Source organism: Stenella coeruleoalba, assembly GCF_951394435.1.
Source record: "Stenella coeruleoalba genome assembly, chromosome: X".
Lineage (NCBI taxonomy): Eukaryota > Metazoa > Chordata > Mammalia > Artiodactyla > Delphinidae > Stenella > Stenella coeruleoalba.
In genome coordinates this window covers 37,119,626-37,134,772 of record NC_137152.1, presented here as the reverse complement: position 1 = coordinate 37,134,772, position 15,147 = coordinate 37,119,626, and the positions used below count along the sequence as shown (strand labels likewise).

At 36.9% G+C, this 15,147-nt stretch overlaps 1 protein-coding gene across 1 annotated transcript; it reads left to right on the top strand.

The window, feature by feature from the left end:
• Positions 1-6: 6 nt before the first annotated feature.
• On the top strand, positions 7-13,597 carry ZNF41 (zinc finger protein 41). The gene is made up of 2 exons (XM_079910911.1): positions 7-47; positions 8,187-13,597. Exon 2 carries the CDS (start codon positions 9,020-9,022, stop codon positions 10,238-10,240), a length of 1,221 nt encoding a protein of 406 aa, XP_079767037.1. The 5' UTR covers positions 7-47; positions 8,187-9,019; the 3' UTR covers positions 10,241-13,597.
• The last annotated feature ends 1,550 nt before the right edge of the window (positions 13,598-15,147 follow it).

Below are 15,147 nucleotides of genomic sequence, written 5' to 3'. Positions count from 1 at the left end.
GGGACCATGGACGTTGGAGGAGGAAACCCCACACCAGAGCTGCTCAGGTGAGTGAGTGTGACCTAGGCAGATGGGGGACATGGAAATAGATCTCAGTTTCTCTAGAAGAGGCTGATGCCTTTGAAAGGCTCTGAAGATATCTTATCTTGAAGGCTCGAAGCGTTTGGAGTTGTTTGGAGAGAGTTGGCAGAGCCCCTCCAATATCTGAATGCTCTCTCCAAGTATGACCCTTGCCGATACCCATTGTCTTCTTTGCTTGGCTTTTTGACAAGAAAGCTGTCTCTAATCTCTGTACCATGGATCACATACATACTACCCTATCTTACCTAGGGACTTTTTATTCTTCCTACTTCACTCCCACCCCCTTATCTTAGGTTCTTTTCTTGTACATTAGGTATTTTAAATTTTCTTCCCTTTTATTCCAATTCCTCATATCCATCCCTTATGCCTCCTCCCAAAGGCAACAGATCTAATGTGTTTGATCTTTGAATTTGTATGATATTCTCTTAAAGCCTGAAGTATTGGTTTATAAGTATGTATTTTTAGTATATATAAATTATATTGTGCTACATGTCTTTTTTTTAAACACTCTTTGTTTATACATTTTTAAAATTTATTTATTTTCCTTATTTTTTTGGCTGTGTCAGGTCTTAGTTGCAGCACACAGGATCTTCATTGAGGCATGCAGGATGTTTGGTTATGGCCTGCAGTCTCTTCATTGCTGCACTCATGCTTCTTTCTAGCTGTGGCTCGTGGGCTTCTCTCTAGTTGTAGCGTTTGGGTTTTCTCTCTCTAATTGTGGCACATGGGGTCCAGGGCGCACAGGCTCAGTAGTTGTGGTGCGTGGGCTTAGTTGCCCCCTGGGCATATGGGATCTTAGTTCCCCGACCAGGGATAGAACCCGCATCCCCTGCATTGGAAGGCAGATTCTTTACCACTGGACCACCAGGGAAGTCCCTGTGCTACATGTCTTAATTATGTTCCTTTTTTTCACTCACCCCTAAGGTCTGTCCGTATTGCAGTGCTCATCTGGCTTCATTCATTCAAATTGCTGCATAGTGTTGCACAGTGTGCTAGCACCACATCTTATTGAACCATACACCCAGTGGTGAAACGTAGGTTTCTGTTAGCTGCCATTTAAGACAAACAACTCTACAATAAATTTCTACACAGATGTTCTCTTAGAGTGTGAGAATTTCTCAGGGATGTATATAGAAGAGAGGGTTTGCCTGATCATTGCATATTCTCATGCTGAATTTGAGCACCACCGTATTCTTCTTGAATTGGCTGCACTAATCTACTCTCCCAGCAATAGGGCACAGGGTTCTTCCTTTCCTCGAGTTTCTGCCAAGAATTAATATTACCAGAGTTTCTCATTTTGGGGGCAACTATGGGTATAAAGTGATATCTCATTTTTTATTTCTCATTTCTCCAATACCTAGTTTGAGCATTTCATTATTGACCATTTGTGGTCTCTTTGAGTTTCTCTCCTATGAGTGACCTTGCTCATGTTCCCCTAGTTTTGAATTGTTTCCTGTCTGTTTCATACTGATTTGCATCCAATTTATTATTTGCCCCCTTTTCCAGCCTTCTCATTATCCCCATAAATGAGGTTGCCCTACGGACCCTGTCTACTGTTCACCAGTCTTTTCTTCATATACATGCAAGGATTCATCCATCCTGAAATTCTGATGACTCTGTTTTTGACATCTCCAATCTGTTCTTCCCTGGTACTTTAGTACTACATTTAGCTACCCAGAAAGTTCCATTGAGATGTTTCTCTTGCTCCTCACTACATCAGAAATTGGAATCATTACCTCATGTATCAGAAACCCTTCTCACCTTCCAACTTTTCTCACATTTGTCAGTGTTTCTTAAATATTTCTGTCATTTTTAAGTTAATCACTCTACAGTTCCTACTGCTTTTCCATTTCTGAGAATATCATTTTCAGTTCTCAGTTCATCTTCTTAGTTCCCAGCAATATCACCCAAAACCAGCTCCATATTTTCTTACGCCTGGATTATAATTTTTCTATTACTGATTGTATTTGCTGATTCCATTCGTTTTATTAGTTCACTTCAAAAGCTAACGATAAATTTCATTGCCTAAAATGTTCTATTTATCTTGACATTAGCTTTATGAAAAACCTACAGTTATTCCCCATGACTTAGCATGTGACAATTAAACTCTTCATTCAGAGAGGCAAACAACATGGCCATGTATTTCGAATTCAAATGTGTATCTGTATATTTTGTATAACCTATGCTCAAGTCCATTTTTACCATAGTTTATGATTCTATGAGGTTTATTTATGTTAATAGTTCTATGAGTTTTGGGGAATTCCCTGGTGGTCCAGTGGTTAGGACCCAGCGCTTTCACTGCCAGGGCCTGAGTTCAATCCCTGGATGGGAAACAAAAAGCCTGTAAGCCACGTGGTGTGGCCAAAATAATAATAATAATAATAATTCTATGAGTTTTGACAAATGCATACGGTCATGTAACCACCACCACAGTCAAGATATAGAACAAAAATTACCTCAGGTCCCTTTATTGCTACTTCTTCCCACCACTTCCAGACCTGGAAAATACTGATGTCTTTTCTGTCTCTATAGTTTTGCCTTTTCCAGAATGTCATATAAATGGAATCATACAATATGAAGCTTTTTGAGCCTGGCTTCTTTCACTTAGCATAAAGCATTCAAAACTCATTCCTACTGTTGTGTTTTCCATAGTTTGTTCCTTTTTTATTTCTGAGTAGTATTCCATAGTATGGATGTATCACAGTTTATCCATTCACCAGCTGAAGGATATTTGGATGGTTTCCAGTTTTGGTGTTTATGAATAAAGGTGCTATGTTTATATATTTGTTTCCATATTTTGTGTGATATAAGATTTCATTCACTTGGGTAAATATCTAGGAGTCAGATTGCTGGGCTGTATGGTAAGTATATGTTTAACTTTACTAGAAACTGCCAAACTTTTCCAAAGTGGCTATACAATTTTCAATTCTAACCAGCTATGTATGAGAGTTCCAGTTGATCTGCATTCTCACCAGCACTTGGAATTGTCCATTTTTAAAACTTTTAGCCATTCTAATAGTAAGATAGTTGTATCTTACTGTGGTTTTAATTGGCATTTCCATCATATCTAATATTTGACATCTATATATCTTCTTTGGTGAAGTGTTTGTACAAATCTTTTGCCCAGTTTTCTATAGGGAACATTGTTTTCTTATTGTTGAGTTTTGAAAGTTCATTATATATTATGGACACAAGTTATTTATCAGGTATGTGTTTTGTGAATTTTTTTATTTGCTTATCAGTGTCTTTCATGAGGCACTTAAAATTTGGACAAAGTCTAATTTATTTTTTTTCTTATGTTATGGATTGTGTTTTTGGTGTTGTATCTAAGAAATCTTTACCTAATCCAAGGTCCCCCAAAAAATTAGGTCTTACATTTAGTTCTGTGATGCATTTTGCATTAATTTTTATATGTGATTTAAAGTATGGATCAGAGTTTTGTGTTTGTTCATTTTTGCACATGGCTATCCAATCATTTCAGCATCATTTATTTTAAAAAAAAAGCTATCCTTCTCTCAACTGAATTGCCTTTGCACCTTTATTGAAGATCAGTTGTCATATATATGTGGGTCTCTTTCTGGACTCTTCATTCTGTTCCATTGATCTATTCATGTATCTTTACACCATTCCCACACTGTCTTGATAAGTGTAGCTATGTAATAAATTTGAAATCGTGTCATATTAGTCCTCCAACTTTGTTCTTCTCTTTCAAATTGTTTTGGCTATTCTAAGTACTTTGTGTATCCATTTGAATTTTACAGTCAATTTTTCAATTTCTATGAAAGTGAATTTTGATTGTGATTACATTGAATCTATAAGTCAGTTTGGAGAGAATTAACATCTTAACATTATCAACTCTTCCAATCCAAATATATAAATGATTTGATAATTTATATATTACAAACTGATTACCACCATAGCATTAGCCAACACCTCCATCCCATCACATAGTTACCATTTCTTTTTTGTGGTGAGAACATTTAAGGTCTACTCTCTAGGCAACATTCAAGTATATGACACAGTATCATTATCTATAGTCACCATGCTGCACATTAGATTTCCAGAACTTGTTCATCTTATAACTGGAAGTTTGTACCCTTTGACCAATAGCTCTCCATTCCCTCCACCCTCCAGTCCCTGGGAACCACCACTCTACTCTCTGCTTCTCTGAGTTTGACTTTCTTAGATTCCACATACAAGTGATAATACCATGCAGTATTTGTCTTTCTCTGACTTATTTCACTTAGCATGATGCCCTCAACGTTCAGACAAGTTGTAGCAAATGGCACAATGTCCTTCTTTCTCATGGCTGAATAATATTCCATTGTATGTATATACCACATCTTTATCCATTCAGTGTGGACAGACACTTGGGTTGTTTTCATATCTTGCTATTGTGAATAATGCTGCAATGAATATGGGAGTGCAGATATCTCTAAGAGATCCTGATTTCAATTCCTTGGGATATATACCCAGAAGTGGAATTGCTGGATCATACAATAGGTCTCTTTTGAATTTTTTGAGGAAACTCCATACTGTTTTCCATAGTAGCAGCACCAATTTACACTCCCACCAACAGTGCACAAGTGTTCCCTTTTCTCCACACCCTCATCAGCATTTGTTATCTCTTGTCTTTTTGATGAAAGCCATTCTAACAGGTGTGAGGTGTTATCTCGTTGTGGTTTTGACTTGCATTTCCCTGAGGATTACTGCTATCAAGCACCTTTTCATGTACCTGTTTGCCATTTGTATGTCTTCTTTGGAAAACTGTCTGTTCAATTCTTCTGCCCATTTTTTAATCAGTTTTTTTTCTGCTATTGAGCTGTATATGTTCTTTATATATTTTGCATATTAACTCCTTATCAGATATATGACTTGTAAATATCTTCTCCCATTCCATAGGTTGCCTTTTCATTTTGTTGATTGTTTCCTTTGCTGTGCATTTTTAATGTTTTCTTGATGTCTGCCATATTTGATAGTGTTCCCCTAATCTGACTCTTTATTCTGTGCTCTATCTATTTAGATGATACATTTTCACCTTGTGATCAGATTTCACTATTTCATGAAATGGCTCTTAATTACTCCAGAATATATAGCTCTTTCTTTTTTCTCATCCTCCATCCCACAGGAACTCACAGAAAAACATAGGATTTTAGACTGTGTGGTAACTAAGGCTTTTTTTACCTCTAAGTTTTTTAGAAAGCTCCCAGAATTAAGAGCCTATTTCTCAGATTCACAGACATAGAGAACATACTTGTGGTTGCTGAGTGGGGGAGGGGTGGACTGGGAGTTTGGAATTAACAGATGCAAACTATTATATATAGAATGGATAAACAACAAGGTCTAACTGTATAGCACAGGGAACTATATTCAATATCCTGTGATAAACCATAATGAAAAAGAATTTTAAAAAAGATCCATTCTTACACTGAAAAAAAAGAGCCTGTTTCTTATTGTATAACTTGGGACCTAATCAGGAGAGAGAAACCACATACTAATTTGAACATGGAAAGTTTAACAAAGAATTATTAGTGCCACTGCAATGAGAAGCCCACGCATCGCAACAAAGAGTAGCCCCCACTCGCTGCAACTAGAGGAAGCCCACGTGCAGCAACAAAGACCCAACGCAGCCAAAAATAAATAAATAAATAGATTTGAAAAAAAGAATTATTAGCTATTGTGGGATTGAGGTAACAAGGGATTAGCCAGCAAAAGTAAAGAGAACTCTAAAGAATAAAGGAATAGCAAATTAGTGTGGGAGAGTATCTCTAAGTCTGTGAAGGAACACCCAAGGAAGTGCCTCCCCTGCTTCCCAGGGATGAATCCAGACCTTATAGGGAAGGCATATCCATGGCTCACAGCATGGCAGCTGTCATGCCACACTGGTTGAACTTACTGGAAATCTACCCTCTGAGGTTCCAGAAAAAGCTGATCATAGGGAAGTGTCTCATTGGAAATATTCCACTACAAGCCACCTGAGAGGGGTGCCAGGATAAACTGCTGGGTGCTGGGTGCTTCTGGCTGCAATGCACTGCAGAAGCTGGGTGCTTGGGAAGCCATATGAGTGGCAGGAGCTGGGTGCTAAAGAAGTGACCTGCACTGCAAGATCTGGGTGCTTGGGAAGCTGCATGTGCATTAGGAGCCAGATGCTGCTGAAGCCACCACACTGCTGAAGCCTGGTAATAGACAAGCTGCCCTTGCTGGAGGAGCCTGCTGAGTGAGCTCACTAGAAGCAGGAAGCAAAATCCCTTCCTCCAGTGTTTCCCCATCACCCTGTATTGACAAGGTTCAACATCATGCCAGATGGCAAAGGAAAAAAGACTCAGATCCATTTTTGTAGAGCGGACAAGGAAGGGTGAATTGGAGGTTGAAAGGCAAAAAATTGATAACTGTAACACTTACTCTTCAGTTTTCTGAAGCCAAGCATGGAAAATATTTAGTAAACTTAAATTTATTGAATTTGGGAAGATAGGCAGAGGAGGATATTTTTCTCTCTTTCAGAAGGATCCTTCAAATATTTGATCAGAAGAATTCAAAAAACCATAGATTATATTTGGAAAGGGAAGATAATTGCATGAAATGTTAATAATTTCAGGCTCTGTGTGTTAATTCTCTCTGTTATAACACAAAACTGTGCCAAATTTAGTATCAATATGAGTGGTACTGTGTCTGCTTTATACATTCATAGCAGATATAACCTCCCTAGAGGTGTACTAAAATTAGAGCTGATATCAAGGACAATACCTTCTGAATATGCACAGAGGAGCAAAGCAACAAGCTTAATATAACTGTATCCTCTCTTACATAAGCATTCTCAGGTGAATGGGTGCATTCAACAAATCAACTCTGATCTTGTTGGGTCATTCAAGGACCATGTTCCAAGTTATTGCTCTGCCATCTCCTAGAGTATTGTTGTCAGCTGGGTGGTTCATGTTGGGTCATTGTTGAGTCCTCTGGGCTGGGGAAGGGGGAATGGGGGAGATTTGCCCACTGTCTTAAAGCCTGGCCTAGGAGTGGTACATATCACTTCTGCTCATATTCCACTGGTGAGGACAAAGTGAGACTGGTAAACGTAATGCCCAGCTATGTTCTATTACTATAAAAGAAGAGGTGAATAGATTTTGGTGGATGGCTTGCAGTTTCTGCCATAGATAGTTTGCCCTCTCCTATTTGACACTTGTTGAAAGCATATATTTTTCCTATAGATATAGAGGAATTGGTATTTGAGGACTATAAATTTAATGTAGATGCTCATAATGGTTCAGAGGGAAAAGCAAGAGGAAGCAGAGAGATTATTAATGTTTTAGACCTAATATGTAATAAGGACATACATTCTGAAATATTTCTTCCATTCAGGCTTACCTTTAACAGACTTCAGTTTCTTCTTCTGGTTACTCTACTCACTGTCCTGACTTCCTACATAGTGGATATAGATTCCCAGGTTCAAATCCCATCTCTTATTTATTTAGCTATTTTTTTGATTAATTTCTTTTTTTTTTTTTTTTTTTGCTGTGTTGCATCTTCGTTTCTGTGCGAGGGCTTTCTCTAGTTGTGGCAAGCGGGGGCCACTCTTCATCACGGTGCGTGGGCCTCTTACTATCGCGGCCTCTCTTGTTGCGGAGCACAGGCTCCAGACACGCAGGCTCAGTAGTTGTGGCTCACGGGCCTAGTTGCTCCGTGACATGTGGGATCCTCCCAGACCAGGGCTCGAACCCGTGTCCCCTGCATTAGCAAGCAGATTCTCAACCACTGCGCCACCAGGGAAGCCTTATTTAGCTATTTGATCTTCAGCAAGTTACATAACTTCTCTGTGCTTCTGTTTTCTCATCTGTGAAACATGATTGATAATGATAGCTACCTCTTAGGGTTTAGTGAAGATTAAATGAGCTGCTTTGTGTAAAGCACTTGGAAGTGCCTGGCGCATCATAAATGGTATATAATTGTTTTACATAGAGTAAGTGTTCTAGAAGAATTTCATATTACTATTTTCATTATTGTCATAAGAACTCTTCCATTTCTCTGTTCATCCTGTCCAAACTCCATGTACCCTCTATTCTCTGATAATTATTCTGGAGTCATTTTCATTTTTTTCTCTTTCTTTTTAGATGAGGATAATGGGCAAACCCAACAACAGAGAATTTCTGGAGAAGTCTCATTACACTGTGAGAAATTTGGTCAGTCCATAGGAAAAGATTCATTGTGTTCCATTGTAGAAGAACTGTGGCAAGATAATGACCGGCTAGAGAGATATCAAGAAAACCAAAATAACCCTTTAAGTCATGTGAAAGTATTGATTAAGGAGAGGGGCTATGAATGTAAAAACATTGAAAAAATAATTCACGTGAGTACCAGGCTTGTTCCTTCCATTAAAAGACTCCATAACTATGACACATTTGGAAAGAGTTTGAAGCATACTTTAAACTTACATAATCATAATAAAAGCAATGCAACAAAGAACTTTGATAAAATTTTTAGAAATGGCAACAATTTTGCCCATAGCTCTTCCTCTACTAAGAATGAGAATGCTAATACAAGAGCAAACTCCTGTGAACTTAATCAATGTGAAAAACATCTTGGCCACAAGCAAGTTCTCACCCACCATCAGAAAATTCATACTGAAGAGAAACTTTATGTGTGTACTCAATACGTACAGACGTTCACCCAAAAGTCACATCTTTTTGAGCATCAGAGAATTCATGCTGGAGAAAAATCCCATGAATGCAACAAGCGTGAGAACGTCTTCACTCAGAAGCCGCAAACTGAGGTACCTCAAAGTGTTTACACAAGAGAGAAACCTTTTATATGTACTCAATGTGGGAAGGCCTTTACACTCAGGTCAAACCTCATTACACATCAGAAAATTCATACTGGGCAGAAACCCTATAAATGCAGTGAATGTGGAAAAGCCTTTTTCCACAGATCATATCTCTTTAGACATATGAGAATTCATACAGGAGAAAAACCTTATGAATGCAGTGAATGTGGAAGAGGCTTCTCCCAGAATTCTGACCTCAATATACATCAGAAAACTCATACTGGAGAGAAACACTATGCATGCAGTGAATGTGGGAAAGCCTTCACAAGAAAATCAGCACTCAGGATGCATCAAAGAATTCACACAGGAGAGAAACCTTATGTATGCACTGAATGTGGGAAGGCCTTCATCCAGAAATCCCATTTCAATACACATCAGAGAATTCATACTGGAGAAAAACCTTATGAATGCAGTGATTGTGGGAAATCGTTCATTAAGAAATCACAACTCCATGTGCATCAAAGAATTCATACAGGAGAAAAACCTTATATATGTACAGAATGTGGAAAGGTCTTTACTCATAGGACAAATCTCACTACACATCAGAAAACTCATACTGGAGAGAAACCGTATATGTGTGCCGAATGTGGAAAGGCTTTCAGTGATCAGTCAAATCTCATTAAACACCAGAAAACTCATACTGGAGAGAAACCCTATAAATGCAATGGCTGTGGAAAGGCCTTCATATGGAAGTCACGCCTCAAAATACATCAGAAATCTCATATTGGAGAGAGACACTATGAATGCAATGAATGTGGGAAAGCCTTTATCCAGAAATCAACACTCAGTGTGCATCAGAGAATCCATACAGGAGAGAAACCCTATGCTTGTCCTGAATGTGGGAAGGCCTTCATCCAGAAATCACACTTCATTGCACATCATAGAATTCATACTGGAGAGAAGCCTTATGAATGTAGTGACTGTGGGAAATGCTTCACGAAGAAGTCACAACTCCGGGTGCATCAGAAGATTCACACAGGAGAGAAACCCAATATATGTGCTGAATGTGGAAAGGCCTTCACTGACAGGTCAAATCTCATAACACACCAGAAAATCCATACTAGAGAGAAACCCTATAAATGCAGTGACTGTGGAAAAACCTTCACCTGGAAATCACGCCTCACTATCCATCAGAAATCTCATACTGGAGAGAGACACTATGAATGCAGTAAATGTGGGAAAGCTTTCATCCAGAAAGCAACACTAAGTTTGCATCAGATAATTCATACAGGGAAGAAACCTTATGCTTGTACAGAATGTCAGAAGGCCTTCACTGACAGGTCAAATCTCATTAAACACCAGAAAACTCATAGTGGAGAAAAACTCTATAAAGCCAGTGACTGAAAATGCCTTCAGCTGGAAATCACAACTGGATATGCATCAGCTGTCTCATAGTGGAGAGATGAGGAGTGCCTGATGCATCAATCATTGTGCAGGGGGAGTAGATATGACAGACTACAAACAGCCTAAGTGAACAGAAGGCAAACAAAGTCAAGTATCCTTCAGTCAGGTGGAATACAAGTTGATATGCAATTATATGCATAGGGAGACACTTCAATAAAGCATTTGAGCAATAGCCCTGTTTGGTTTTATGATTCACACAGGTACTCTCAATCTCCTGCAAATGGTAGAAATAGAGACCCCAGGAGATGACTTGTAATCTCCTGTGTTTCACTTTTTGGATAAAGGGCTTTATAAATTCAGCACAGATTTGTCCTTCATACCTTGGGATGTAAAAGTCCTTAATACTGGCCATTTTTTTTTCAACTTTCTAGGGTGGGGAGAAGAGTATTCATTGTTCAAACACCTCCAGGGCACTGAAGTCAAGGCAAAAACCAATTTGGGAATGTATAATAGATCTATGAGTAGAAGCCAGAAGTTCTTGTTATCATTGACATTTAAGACACAGAAAATATTGCCCTGAGGAACCGTTCTTTCTCTTCCCTTTGAGAAGTCACCATGGTATTTTTTTTTAATTAAATAGAATTTTTAAACTTAAAGTCTGACTTTATGCATTGGCAAATTAAGCATATCTCTAGCCTATGTTACAGGAATAGAGTTATTAAATGTTACACACACCTAAAGGTGGCAATTGTTCCCTCATTAATTCTATGCTATGGCAGCAGGTGATTCACACTCGAAAATGGTAGGCATACCTTCTAACCTGTACCAAAAAAGCTATCATTTATGTAAGCTGCAGGCCATAAACTTCTTATCCCCTTAGTAACTGACCCTAAGACAATGAAACTGAGCCACAACACTCTGGACTTCCCATCTCATCCACTGAAGCTTCTGCTTTCTTTGGGATTTCTGTTTGAAAAACAATGGTTAAGAAATTGGATTTCAATACATAAAACTTTGGTGGTTTTTCTTCCAATTTAGTTAATTTGATATATTCATTTCCTACATGCACATTAAGAGTAATTTTGTGTACATTGCTATGGGATAAAGTCATGCTGCATTGTAGTTTTTTAGCCTAAGATATGATTATAGTTTATTATAGTTGAATAACTGGAAGACTTCTCTAGAAAGAACACTGCTTTTTTTAAAGCACTGATATATAAACGCTTTCTTGATTTCAGTTAAATGTTTTTTGCAATACTCATAAGAAAGGGGCTTTCTTTTTAGCATGTAATTTTATTTTGTTTTTAAACCTTTTTATTAAAGTATGCATACAGAAAATGCATATATCAAGCATACAGCTCAATGAATTCTCACAAACTGAACACTGATCAAGAAACAGAACATGACCAGCACCCCAGAAAAACTCCCTGTGCTCCCTTCCAGGCCTTACTGTCCACCTACCCCACCAGGTGAACACTACCCTGACTTAAATAGCTTTGTCTGCTTGGTATTTTATATAAATTGAGTCAAACAATTATATTGCATATTTTGGTAATATACTCTTAAGTGTTTATCTTCTTTCATTCACATTGTAAATATGAGATTTGTCCATATTGTTGAATGTAGTTATGGATAATTCTTATTGTCATGTTTTATTCCATTCTGTGAATACTCTACAATATATTTATCCATTCTATTATTAATGGACATTTGTGTTGTTTGCAGCTTGGGGCTATTGGGAATAGTGCTACTATAAATACTTTAGTACCTGTCTATTGGTGAACATATTTATGAACTTCTGTTAGGTATATATCTAGGAGTTGAACTGCCAGGCTATATGGTGTTCATGCTCAGCTAGTTTATAAAACTAGTTTTCCAAAGTGGCTTCGCCAATGTACACTCCCACCAGCACAGTATATGAGTTCTATTTGCTCCACATCCTTGTCAACACTTGGTATTTTCCATCATTTTTACTGTAGCCATTATGGTGGATGTATAGTGATATCTCAGTGTGATTTAATTTTTATTTCCTTATCCTCCAATCTCACCATCTTCCCAAGACAGTTGACTGATATCTCAGATCTGAAACCCAGGCATGGCTCTCATGTGACTGTACCATTTTACATCTCACCAGCAATAGTAAGTAATTAGTAACTTTAAATCTTTCCACACAAAAATGCCCAAAGCTTGATGGTTTAACTGGTTAATTGCATTAAACATTTGAGGAGAAATAATATCAACACTCCACAAAATCTTTCAGAAAATAGAGGAGGAAGGAACACTCCCCAACTCTTATGAGGCCAGTATTACCCTGATACTTAAGCCATACAAACACATCACAAGAAAATAAAACTACAGACCAACATTTCTCATGAACATAGATGTAAAAATCTTCAACAAAATATTAGCAAAATGAATCCAGCAACATATAAAAGGATTATACATCATGACCAAGTGGGGTTTATTCCAGTGATATAAGGCTGCTTCAACATTCAAAAATCAGTCAACGCAATCTACCATATTATATATACAAGGTAAAGAAGAAAAATCACATGATCTACAAATTCAATACAACTTTATCAAATTTCCAGCAGACTTTGTTCCCCAGAAATTGATAAGCTAATCCTAATATTTATATAGAAATAGAAAAGACCAAGATTAACAAACAGGAATTTGCTAAAAAGCAAAGTGGAAGGACAGTAACCTCCCAATTTCAAAACTATAAAACTACAGTAATCAAGACAGTATGGTACTGGCATGGGGATAGAGACATAGATCAATGGAACAGAACAGAGAGTCTAGGAATAAACCCTGATACTTATGGTAAAAATATTTTTTACAAAAGTGTGAAGGCAATTCATTGGGGAAAGAAAAGTCTTTTCAACATTTGGTGCAAGAATAATTACATATCCACATGCAAAAAGATGAATTTAAATCTACACACCATACTAAAAATTAACAAAAAAATGGATCAGATATGTAAATATAAAAGCTAAAACTATAAAAGTTTTAGCAGAAAACATAGGAGAAAAATCTCTGTGACCTTGTACTAGGCAAGGAATTCTTAAGTAGGACACCAAGAGCATGATCCATAAAGAAAAAATGATAAATTAGACTTCATCAAAATGAAAAAGGTTTAAACTTCAAAAGGTACCATTAAGAAAATGAAAAGACAAAGCACAGACAGGGAGAAAACACTTGTAAATCATTTACCTGATAAAGGACTTGTATCCAGAATATATACAGAACACTTACAACTCAATAAAAAGAGGACAAGCAACCCAGTTTAAAATTAGGCTGAAGATTTGAAGAGATATTTCACCAAAAAATATATACAAATAAGCACATGAAGAGATGCCCAACATCACTAGTCATTAGAGAAATTCTAACTAAAACCACAATGAAATACCACTTTATATGTACTAAAACGGCTAAAATAAAAAAAAATTATAATAAATGTTGGCAAGGATATGGAAAATCAGGAACTTTCCTACATTTCTGGTGTGACTGCATTAAAATGGTATAGCCATTTTGGAGAAGTTTGGCAGTTTCTTAAAAAGTTGATCATAAATTTACCAGAGGACCCAGTACTGCCATTCCCATTATCTATCCAAAAGATATGTAATGTTTTCGTGCAAACACTTACACTTGAATATTCATAACAGCATTATTCATACAAGACAAAAAGTGGAGACAATCCAAATGTCCATCAACCAGCAAGTAGATAAACAAAATGTGGTACATTCAGCAATAAAAAAGAACAAATACTAATAAATACTACAGCATGAACTGTTCAACTATGGATGAACTTTAAAAATATGCTAAGTGAAAGAAGTGAGACACAAAAGATCTAGTATTGTATTTGCCTATTGTATTTATATGAAATGTCCGCAAAAGTAAAATACAGAGATCTGTAGATTAGTGGTTGTCTGGGTGTGAGAATGGGAATCGTCATTAACTGTTAATTAGTACAAGGAATCTTATTGGGGTGATTGAAATGTTACAGAACTTGATTGTGATGATGGTTGCACAACTAGGTAAATTTAATAAAGGTCATTGAGGTGATCCTTAATTCCATTCCTGTTTAAACATCTGGATTCCCTGCCATAACATCTGTTGCCACCCATATCTAGAATGAAGTGTTGTCTTGGAGCTTGTTGTACATTTAAGAATAAACTTTTGTTTTTTTTAAAAAGATCATTGAACTGTACAATTTAAATATGGATCCTAAATTATACCTCAATAAAGTTGTTTCTTTTTCAGAGTTGTTTTGGCTATTCTACATCCTTTACATTTCCATATAAATTGTAGAATAAGTTTGTTCATTTCAACAACAAAAAAAGCTGCTGTGATTTTTACTGAGATTGGTTTGAATCTATAGACCAATTTGGGGAGAATTGAAATGTTAACAATATTGAGTTTTCTGACCCATAAATCAGGTATATCTCTCTGTTTAATTTCTCTCAACAATATTTTGTAATTTTCAGTGTACAGGTCTTTCACATCTGACAAATTATTCCCTAACCATTTCACATTCTGATGCTATTTTACTTGGTGTTGTCTTATTTCCACTTTATTGTGTAGTATTCATTTTTCGTTTCAATTACTTATTGTTAATTACTAGTATATAGAAAAGCAATTGATGTTTGTATGCTTATCTTGGGCAGAAGTTGGAACAGTCCCCACACAAGACTGCCCTCACTCTGACACCAATTGCAAGTTCAAGGGTTCACCCTCAGTTTCAATAATTCAAATCCATCCTGTAAAGCCATTACATGATTTTCATATTTTTATACCAATTTTATTACTCTTCCTCTCTGATCTACCTCTATTTATACCTTATGATAAACTTGTGTGAAACTATTTAGCATAGAGATTAGCTGATGGTTAGCTAAATCCAATTCTTC